Source organism: Centroberyx affinis, unplaced genomic scaffold, assembly GCF_046629955.1.
Source record: "Centroberyx affinis isolate AG114_WGS23_722 - 3 ecotype Tasmania unplaced genomic scaffold, CSIRO-AGI_Caff_v1 ptg000946l_1, whole genome shotgun sequence".
Taxonomy (NCBI): domain Eukaryota; kingdom Metazoa; phylum Chordata; class Actinopteri; order Beryciformes; family Berycidae; genus Centroberyx; species Centroberyx affinis.
The window spans coordinates 53,936-65,000 of NW_027279520.1; the positions used below are offsets into that span (position 1 = coordinate 53,936).

General features: G+C 40.6%; 1 protein-coding gene across 1 annotated transcript in view; it reads right to left on the bottom strand.

Moving 5' to 3' along the window:
• Nucleotides 1–1,744: 1,744 nt before the first annotated feature.
• The window catches only part of trpc6a (transient receptor potential cation channel, subfamily C, member 6a), an 11,214-nt gene continuing 1,893 nt past the window's right edge, over nucleotides 1,745–11,065 (bottom strand). The window contains exons 3-14 of the mRNA XM_071521934.1: nucleotides 10,175–10,307; nucleotides 9,403–9,703; nucleotides 7,907–8,092; nucleotides 7,327–7,491; nucleotides 6,832–7,078; nucleotides 5,939–6,166; nucleotides 5,050–5,314; nucleotides 4,408–4,603; nucleotides 3,114–3,314; nucleotides 2,809–2,865; nucleotides 2,348–2,423; nucleotides 1,745–2,045 (exon numbers count right to left, since the gene is read on the bottom strand). Coding sequence (XP_071378035.1) covers nucleotides 1,918–2,045; nucleotides 2,348–2,423; nucleotides 2,809–2,865; nucleotides 3,114–3,314; nucleotides 4,408–4,603; nucleotides 5,050–5,314; nucleotides 5,939–6,166; nucleotides 6,832–7,078; nucleotides 7,327–7,491; nucleotides 7,907–8,092; nucleotides 9,403–9,703; nucleotides 10,175–10,307 — 2,183 coding nt within the window. The 3' untranslated portion in view covers nucleotides 1,745–1,917. The remainder of the gene's footprint in view (nucleotides 2,046–2,347; nucleotides 2,424–2,808; nucleotides 2,866–3,113; nucleotides 3,315–4,407; nucleotides 4,604–5,049; nucleotides 5,315–5,938; nucleotides 6,167–6,831; nucleotides 7,079–7,326; nucleotides 7,492–7,906; nucleotides 8,093–9,402; nucleotides 9,704–10,174; nucleotides 10,308–11,065) is intronic.

Here is an 11,065-nt window from a genome sequence, read left to right on the forward strand (position 1 = left end):
ATACAGAACTTGCCCGCTCATCAAGTCTGCATTACCTAATAGATTATAAAGATTTATTTTAATACACAGCAGCAGAACATGCTGCATGTTTCGGCATTAGGCCTTAACATCGTTCGTTTCTTTGTCTACTGCTGTACGTCAAAATAAATCTTTATAATTTATTCGGAAGTGTGGAGTTAAATCTTTTTTGAATCAGCCAACAACACTTGCCAGGCTACTACCAAGATAAAGGAATATATTGGTATTTTTCAGACTTCTTCGGTCATTTATTGCACTTAAATGTTTCATTTTAGAGTAGTAAGTAATTTCATTGCATTGCATTGTTGTTATGGTTTGGTGCAAGTCCCTTGAAGGTTTACTGATAATAGGGTGGTTTAGTGGTTAGAGAAACCCTTCCATAACCGAGGTCACAAGTTTGATTCCCATAGTGGTCAAAGTATGTGTCCATCAGTAGCCATGCGTCCTGTTGAAGTGTCTTTGAGCAAACCACTGAACCTCTACCTGCTTCCTAAGTCTCTCTGGATAAGACCATCACCTGAACTGTGAAATGTGGTCACTTACTGATGACATCATGACTCAACATCAGTTGTGGACTTGGAACCAAGCTTAACGGTGTCTTAAATGTGAACAATATGCAATATAAAGTAAAGAATTACAGTTGTCAATATAAGCGCAAACAGTATAAATGGATGTTATAGCCTGGAAAAAACAAGAAAGCTCCTTTTCTGCACACTGATGATAGATTCTGGTTTCATATTGGTAAGAATAGTTGCTTGTGGTGTATTTGCTGGAAGTTCAAAATGAATGGGATCCTGTGAGCAGCAGTGTGTAATGTGACTTTAAATTACGCAGTGTACCGTGTGTGTGTTGAAAGACAGTAAAGGTGGGTCAGAAGACATAAAAGAAAGAGAATAAAAAATAGTGGAAAGCTCAACCTCAAAGTTCCATTGCTGATATGACATTTCATTTTAAAGCAAGTATTAATGCAGTATAATGTATTTATTTAATCTGTTTTGTATATGTTAGTATTAAGTATTGATGTAATATATAGTATTTATACAGTGTTGATAGTGTTTATAGTATAAACAAGGGGAGGGAGACCAGAGAGAAAGTTATTTTTGTTTTTTTTTTGTTTTTGTATATGTTACTATTGGTGACAACTGGTATGCAATTGGTACAGACGTACAGAGTACAGAGATAAGTAATCTGTAGATACAGATTGATAAACGTTTTTGCATGCGTGTGAGTGTGTGTGTGTGTGTGTGTGTGTGTGCGTGTGTGCATGCATGTGTGTGTGAATGCTGTTAGCTGAGACTAAAACCAAGCAACAAAACAATATCAACGAGCCACGTATTTGAATTTATTAAATCAAGTTAGGATTATAGACCAAAGACAGCTATCCAGATTATAATATGGTCCCTCTCTTTTTTGGAAAATTTTTTTTTTCATGAATTCACTAATAAAATAACCTTTACTTCTAGTGTGTGTGTGTGTGTGTGTGAGCAAGAGACAGTGAGCGAGATTTGGCTGTATAACTGAAGCGCACAGCTTTATCAATTCTCATGAGCTCTAATGTCAAGCAGTTCAAATAAATGTGCATTATAAACATAGAAATGACACAAAATGTAATCATGTGACTAACAATCTGTATTTTAATGTTTTATGTTATTCATATAGATACATTTTTGTTTATCATAGTAACATTTTGTCACTATTGTTCTATCTGCATTTAGTGAGTGTGGGCACTTAAAACTTCTGTACAGTCGTATGTACAAGTTTGAACAAGCACTGAAGGCACTGAAGTCACCGTGGATTTTCAGCAACAGAGAATCTGAGATATTGTAGTCGTAGTTTATGTTTATTTAGGTGTATACTTTGTGTGTGTGTGTGTGTGTGAAGGAGAGGGGGGATTTGCTACTATGAAGGTGAATTGATCTCCCCTAGCTTCCTCAGCAGTGCCTCCAGTGTCTCCATGCTCTGAGATTTCTCCTCCAGCAGCTCGTAACGCAGACTAGAGATGTCTTGCTTGATCTCCTTCAGCTCGCCTGGAAGAAGAGACAAAAAGGCTCCAGTCCGTGGAAATAAAGAGTTTCATGCTAAAATGTAATATCCACCGTTTGAAAAAAAAAAACTGACACTACTGCTCTGACAAAAGGATTTCTGGCATGACGATACAGCATATTATTGGTTATCATGTGTGTTTTTAAAATACTGACAGATGAATTTCAGATAGCATTTTTTCCCCACATGGATATATGGCATTTTGGTTAAAAAAAAAACAAAAAAAACAACAACCTTCAAACACTTCAAAGTCAGTTCAGTCTCAAAATAGTGATGGTGAATTTACCTTCAGTGATCTCATCACTCTCTCTGTCTGTCTGGGCTTTGATGATGTAACGTTTGATCAGTCGCTTCATGATCTTCTGCAAGATATAATGGTCTACAGTTTAGCATTACACATTCCATCAATCATCTAGGCCAGTTGTTCTCAATCAGGGTTGTGAGGTAATTTTGGCGGGTCATGAGATGATTTATGGGACAGGAAAAAAAGATCTCTATTATACAAATTTACTATCATGTCTATTTTTTCATATTTTTCTAAAGTTTTTACTTTTTCTTGGGAAATACTGAATAGTTTTAAGCCTCTCAGCCTCCTCTGATAAACAAGTGAAACAAGCTGAAAAGGGAAAATCATTCTTTGGTTGAACTGTTCACCACTCTGCATATACTGCTCTAGGCAATGTATTTTGACACACTCACACACAAACACACACACACACACACACACACACACACACACAGACACACCTGATATCGGGAAGGGCTGGTAGAACCACCATATCCTGAACTTTTGCCCTCACCAAGCTGGAAAATAAGCCAAAGTGAACGTCAGTGAACAAAATTCATCACCGTCTGACATTGCACAGGGTGAACTTCTTATTAACACTGTGCAGGAGCCTGTGGTTTAATGTTACAGCCACTGGGAGGTGCTCAGACTCTGCCTCAATAAGAGGAGAGCCCACTGGATTAAGAAGGGAAATGTGGATATCTTCATGGTAGTACAATAAATTACTGTATAGGTTGATATATGAGATGTATATGTGTGTATGTACCTGGTTGAGCTGTGCCCCGTCTGTGCCTTCACCTTGCCCTGCCAGGTGCTGCAGCAGCAGGGATTTGATCCCCGTGGCCAGTCCAAGCATAGCTTTAGGACTGGGAACCAGGTTAAAAGGCACCGGGAGTGTCCTGCCCTCCTCAAAGTAGGAGAACCACAGCTTGGCACGAGCAAACTTCCACTCCACATCAGCATCGTCCTGCCGAAAGGAGGAGAGAACAGAGGAGGAAGACAGAGAAAAACAGGAAAGAGAAAAGCAACCCCAACCCTAGTCACTTGAGCTTTATACTCAATCACATATTATTTCACTCAAATTCACTCTGTATAGTGGCTATAAAAAGAGTTGCCCACCTCAATATTTTGCACATTTGATTTGCAACAAAATAATTTCAAAAAGTGTTTATTGGGGATGTGCTTCATGAGATCTATTCCATCAAGATGGAGAGTGAATTAAAAAAAATATATATGCAAGAGTTTAAAGAGATAACAAAAAACTGTATGTGGACCCTCCCTTTTGCTTCACTAGGGCTAAATTACCTCACCGGAAAAAAACTTAAATACTTAAACTACAGGCTATACTGTACTTATTGAATTGTTCTAATAGCCTACTACTTTTTTAATTTCTTAAATCTGATATCAGCTTAATAACATTTTAGGGTACAGGGTGAACTCCTCAGAATATTGGAGTACAATGTAAATCATCACCCTCCCTCCTCTATATGTATAAATAAAGAGAGCACAGTTTCTATTCTCTAATTTTAAACTGAACAGGAATAATTTATTGAGAAGTGCACCCACTGAATTTTTACATCTGGCAGAGGATGGTGATTTATTTTGTCATTGAAACGTTGGGAACAGGACAAAAATACCATTCACTGACCATGTAGTCCACACTGTGTTCAAGTATTCTTCTACATCGTAAAATCCCACTGGAGCCTGATATTAGATGATATAACAATTCTCATAACCCCTCGCTACAGCTGTTTTGCTTGTGTGGCAACTTAACCTAACTCAAACAAGAGGGAGAGCATTTTAAATCCAACTTTTCTCTTGTTTGATATTAATACCTTTACATAAATTCCTGGAAATTCCTTCTTTCCTTCCTTCCTTCTTTTCATCAGACCACCATCTTTTCCACCCAAAACCCACCCAAAACAAAACAAAAACAAAAATCCTTTTGCAACACAGGAAAATATGCTAAAAGTAAAGGTGGAGAATACTTTTTGTAGCCACTGTCCATATCTGTGAGTTTGTATCTAACCACATGAAGGTTGGTATTTCGAGTGACGAACCTCAATCTCCTGGAAGGAACTGTTAATCATGGCAATGAGCATGTTGAGCAGCACTATCACCATGGTAACGTTGTAAACCCCATACAGCACGTAACCGATGTTCTCGATGAATTTGTGCCCGTTGTTGATCACAACAGACCTGACCTCCGACAGGCCAAATATAGCCCAGAACAATGTCTTGAAGCTCTCCTCCAGGCTGGGCAGAGGCAGGGGGAAGAAAAGGTTGGCAAGGGAGACCAGAGAGAAAGTTATTTTTAAGTTCAAATGGAAACAATCATAATAGGCCTAACTGAGAGATTAGAGATGCTTTGTGAGAAAAGCAGATTTTTGAAAAAACTGATTTTTATGCTTACAGTTCACTCTTGTACTAATATTATGTTTCATTATGTTTAACTGCAAGTGAGTGTGCTGGATGCCATGGTGGTTGAGTGGAAATTAACTATATAGTGACTTTATAGGTTCAAGTTAGGTCCATGCTGTTACAAATGTGTATTTCTATTTGTTGTCTCATTACTGTACAGTCTGAAAAACTACTAAAATACTGGAAAGGCAGTGTGCGCATGCCTGTCTTTCTTATGTGTGTGTGTGTGTGTGTGTGTGTGTGTGTGTGTGTGTATGTAAATGTGCTTGAGCATGTCTTACGTGGTGAAAGCGTCGTTCTGTTTGGCCCCCAGGTAGTGGGAGTAGAGGTTGAACATGCCAATCATGAACGCCAGGAAGACCAAGATGAAGATGACCATGAATTTGAAGATGTCCTTGACCGTCCTCCCTAAAGAGATCTGCAGCGGGCCGAAGCTCTCGTTGGCTGGGAGGATGTAAGCAATCCGAGAGAAACTCAGCACGACTGCGACCGCATACAGGCCCTCCGACACTAGCTGGGGATCCGACGGCAACCAGTAGATACGTGCTGCAGAAATACAGTGTGAATCAATGGGTGTCGTTTTACCATTGTATTGTGTGTGCAACAGGGTTGGGGCCATTCAGGAGCTGAATTGAGAATGCATGGTAAATTCAAATTCAGTTCCTGGAGTTGGAATTGGAATGTCACCCAGCTCTAAGGAAACAGAATTGGAATTGAATTGGAATGACAGGAATCAACTGAATTACATTAAATTCCATGAAATTCCAATTCTAAGAGAGGCTGTCTTGACTTGCGAAACATTATCAAACATTATAAATCAAACCATCAAATCAAATAATATGAATCAAATAAAAGCCAGTTAAACAAATCAAATACATTCAATAATAATGTATGCATTATGATTACATGTTGTGCATTAAAGACCACCTGAATGGTACCGTTGACGTGCCTGCCAAAGTCCAAAGCCATACAGCTGGAAAGATCCTACTCATCTCAGCTATCACCAGCAGAACGTTCCTACAGCCAACATACTGCTTTGTGCTACAGCAGATGTTTATACAGCCGGTGAACTGAGGCATTTAAAGTGTGTCGGCCTATTTGTCTGTACGACTGTCTGTTTGTGTCTGTCTGCCTGTGTGTGTGTGTGTGTGTGTGTGTGTGTGTGCTCACCCAATGTAAAGTAGTGTATCTCAGGCGGCAGCGTAACATTAATCAGCGTTGTGTAGTGTGTGTGCACATAGGTCTGGGCTAGGACAGCGTGCTTTAAAGCCGAGAAGCGGCAACTGAAGGAGGCCAGGAAGATCGCCAGCATGCCGAAGTCCAGGAAGTTCCAGGGTTCGACCAGGTACTCCCCCGGCCCCTGACTCCAGATCTCCTTCACCTCAGCCCAGATCATACCTGCAGAGGCAGAGGGCCAAATCAAACCACAAAATATACAGGAAAATACCAAATACTAAAGATAAGTTTAAACTTGAATGATTCTTGTGGGGAAGTGATAGGATATGGACAAGAGTACGATGAGTAAAACAAATAGAGTATGTCACTGCTGCCACTTTGTAAGTCCAATTTTGGTGATTTTCATGTTTTCTCTGACTTTTTGGTCTTATGAAATGTTTTCAAAACCCATCGCATAATGTCATAAAATGCATAATCATCAAGATAAAAACAAGGCTGTTAATCTTAGTTCCTGAAAAGTTGACATTTTTGAGATACAAGGTTTTCATCCAACAGTGATATACTGGAGATAATGTATCAACATATTGAAGATACAGTGTCTTCAATATGCTAATACAGAAATCCTACTGAAAGATTTACAGTTTAACAAATGTTTCCAATTTACATATCATGAATTTATAGTATTCAGGCAAATGTGCATCACTGGCTCTCCACATCATTAGATTTGCAGAGTAAATGTGCAAGTGTGCATCGTTAGCTGTCCACATGATCAAATTTACAAATGGAGGTAACATAAGCAAAGAAATGTGATATAGAATGAAAATTATATATTTGGCTGACTTTTAACAGAAGGAAACATCCATCCATCATAAACATCACATTCTCACCGATGACCCAGGATATGATGAGGATCTCCATCCATGTGAAGGGCGTTGTGGTCATCCGGTAGAGCAGCAGCGGGTCGGGCTCAGGCCCAGAGTTTAGTGCTCTGTGCTGATGGTGGGTCATGTTGGCCAGCAGAGTGGTGCCGGCGAAACGGTCGGCAGCATTCAGGACAAGAAGGCACAGGAAAATTGTGAAGGAGGAGGCATGGGCCACGAACTTCATAAAGGGGCTACGCATCACTTTCCCCACCTGAGAGAGGGAGAGAGAGAGAGAGAGAGAGAGAGAAACCAGAGGAGGATGAGAGAAAAGGTCCTGCAGCTCTGTTGTCTGTAAAGCACTTTGTAAAGTACTTTCTTTACACTAATAATAATAAAATGACTATGATTAGTTGTAGTAGTGGTAGTAGTTGTAGTAGGAGATAAACACATAATATGGAGAAGCAATTCAGCAATTATGGGTTAAGATGACAGTAGTTTGTGAGAGTAAATGGTACATACTCTGCTGCAAGGTGCTATCCAATAAGCCAGAGCCAGGCCAGGCAGCCCTATAGCCACTCCCAGCACCACCAGCAGTTTGACAGCAGTGGTCTGTTGTCTCAAGCCAGGCAGACTCTCATACCAGATACTCAGTAACTGCTGCTGGCAGTTTGGATGTGCCACAAACTGAGGGGCAGAGAGAGCAGGGGGGTAAAGAGGGAGGATGGGGAGTGGGGGTTAGAGAGGAGGTGGAAGGGGGAGAAGACGAGAGAGGCAGACAAGGATTTCAGAGTGTTTATTGCTTCTGTGAAGTGTGAACATAAACAGGCTTAGCAGCCTGAACTCTAATTTGATCTTTTCTTTGTAAGAGGAACCAAGGAGGCAGTAACGGGAAGGAGCTTGATGACACGTACTAGTCTGTAAAATATAAATTGTAGGAGACAGCTGAAAATGAAAATTAAGACACATGAATTCGAACTGGGCTTGAAGCTTTTGTGCCCCCCAAAACACTTAAAATGTGAAGACCCATCTAGTTTCAGATCATCCTTGCACTATTTCTTGCCCACTGTAGATGCGTGTTTGAGAAACTTGAAATACTGACCTTCTTCAGTTCATATTTGATGGCTAATTTGAGCCGTGTGAGTGAGGTGCGACCTGGTAGATCATAGCTGTCCTCAGAGTCAGTTTCTCCACTCAGTATAGCCTCCACCTCCTCTGTGCTGCGGCACAGATCCAGCAAACCCACCACATAGTCCTTACACTGGCTCGACAGGCGACAGTAGTCATTCTAGGAACGCAATAAGGGAAAATGTGCATCAATGAGTGAAGCTCTGTCTGTGCGTGTGTATGTATGTGGCTGTGTGTCTGTGTGTGAGTAAGGACAATGAATGTCTTAGTGGATGTGATAAATGAAAACACACATTTCTGCGAGAAAAACTGTAAACCAGAATGGACCAGTAACCTCCCATGTCAAATACCGAAGGTCACCTCATGGAGTTACAACCACAACCTCAAAACTGAATGACCAACCAATCTACCAACCAATCTGTTCTCCATACATTTCTGTTAAATGAAAACAAATCTAGCTTTGAAAGAAGCTTTGAGAGTGGCATATGGTGGAAAAAATCACTTTGAACATGTTTAACCTCTTCAGTAAAGTAAAAGAGAAAAAATGCATCCAGTGCAGTGTGGGGGAGGGGAGACAAGTAGCATCCTTTTTGCAACAGGAAGCAATGGGATTTATGGGGTTTATGGATTTTATGGGAAATGTGGTTTTAGTTTCAAGAAATACTAGCACTAACAATATCCCTGGTGTGTGAGTAAGGCTACCAATCGTCTTGACCACAGTCTCATATGTTTATGGTAAAAGTACAAAGGTATTGCAATTAATTTGACAATGATATATTGGCATTGTTGATATATTGATACCTGAGGATTCCAGGCACACCTTTAAAGCTAGTTTACAGGTTTTGCCAAGTATGCTAGACCTTCCATTTAGCTTCCTGACAATTGCACCTCAGGCTGTGTTCACCAAAAAAAGAATATGAAACTGTACCTCATACTCTTAACAGTTGACATGTTTACAGAATCTTTTATATTGCTACATGCGACTGAATTGTTGGCATTACTGCTGTCAATCTCCAATCCTCTATAATGATGTATAACACACTCCTGTTAAACTGCTGTGTCAAGCACAGTAGTAATTATTCTGTTAATATGAGTGTCAAACCAACAATGCCAATAATGGCTGCAGAGTCCAGGCCCCCATCCTTCTCTGCTTCCTCTGTTCCAGGGTCATAAAACGTTACTATGTTTAGTGTCAGCTTTTACTAGCAGCTGGGCGGCAGCAACAAGACAAGTATACTTTTTGTATACTTGAGCATTGATTGTTTTGCAGGGTCTCCTGTACACTAGTGCTGCATGTGTGCACAGTGATTACAGATACTGAGCATGTGTGGCTGACAGATCTTGCAGGACTTCTGTTTGCATCGTTGATTTGTGTACCTGTGTTTCTACTGTTGATGATTCAAATTCCAGTGTGTGTGTGTGTGCATATTTGCATGCGTGTTCTTGTGCGATCTTTAAAGGCATTCGTACCTTAAACTCTTTCTCGATGTTGGCCAGCACAGCCAGTTCGTTGCTGAGCTCCAGGGCTGCCAGCACCGGGTCTTCGTTGGACAGGGAGAGGTAAGCCGGACTGGCGAGGCCTCTGTAGGCGTTGATCCTTGATCGAGAGTGGCTGAAGGAGTCAAACTGCTGCTGGTAGTTACAGGAGTCGCAGCAGCAGAAGTAGTCGTGAGGAGGATCGATGCGAGCCCCTTTACCCAACAGAGTGTGCACAATCTCGTATTCCTGGCAATGGGCTGCAAGGATCACCGGGGTCACATCGTGGGAGAAGCTATGGGAATGTACACAGACACACAGACAAATGTTACATTTACACAGCAGGAGAATTTAGTTCAGATCAACTGTACATGTGTAATCTGGTCTACATAAATATCCTAAGGGCTTGCAGTTTTGACAAATCACCACTCTTTCTCTGGAAGACTCCCTTGTTCTTTAAACAATGGCAAAGGAAACTATTTTTACACATCACCACAGTTTTAAAGCAGTGGTCCAATAGAAAATAATGTCAATGTGGACATCTTTCACAACTTTCATCAACTCTTGCATGTTTTCTCCAAATAAGCACATACAACAGTGAATTGCCTTGCACCCCCCTCCCCCCCAACACACATACACACACACACACACACACACACACAAAAAGAAAGACAAAAACAGAAAAGAAAAAAAAAAATCCTGGAGGGACCAGTCAGTCAGCAGTATCCAGAACTACCAGTCTGTTCCAGCAGAGAGTAAACTGTACCGTGTCCCGTCTTCATCATAAGCATAGAAGTCATCCAACATGTCTGCCTGGGCGGGGCTTGCTGTCAGACGCCGGGCATCTCTAAATGAAGGGTGAGCCAGCAGAGCCTCTGTGATACGAACATATCCTTTACCTGCAGCATACACACAAACACAGAGCAAAGCGGCTGGTGTGGTTTGACAGCCTGCTTATCACAGCTTAAAGGGGCATTTCACTCACACTTCACCTTAATACTATTTTGTCCTTAACTTTCAGGTATTTGAATTCCTCTATGAGAAATGTCACGATGGTCTTTAATTCTTTAGATATTTAGTTATAATTCTTTGTTTTGTTTTGAATTCCCTACTCACTCCTCTTAAACTTCTCTAAATCTTCTTCTTTGTTATATCAATCCTTCATAAACACAGCAAGGGTTCAGTGTCATACTCATGACATTACTTGGTGGAGTAATTTCACACTCAAAACTCTTTTGAGTGTGAAATGTTTTGAGTTGTGTGAGGTTGTTTACATTTTTAAGATACAGAGGGCTTTCAGGTGACGTAACGCCCACTCTGGCGGCCATGATGGAAGTTCTCAGCTCTTGAGCAATAATCGCTGTGAACAGCTGATTTCTAGACATATAACACAGCCATCTCAGCAGAACTCAATGGATGTAATGTGCTATTTTCAACTGGGAGTCAATCATTTCAACACTGATAAATCGGATTGATTTTTGTGTTTAGATAGTTAGCCAGCTCGTTAGCTAGCTAACTATTATATCTGGTTTATGGTAAAAGTACAAAGGTATCGCAATTAATTTGACAATGATATATTGGCATTGTTGATATATTGATACCTAAATCATTATTGTCTTGTTGTTAACACATCTGATTTGCTCACTAGCTAACATGG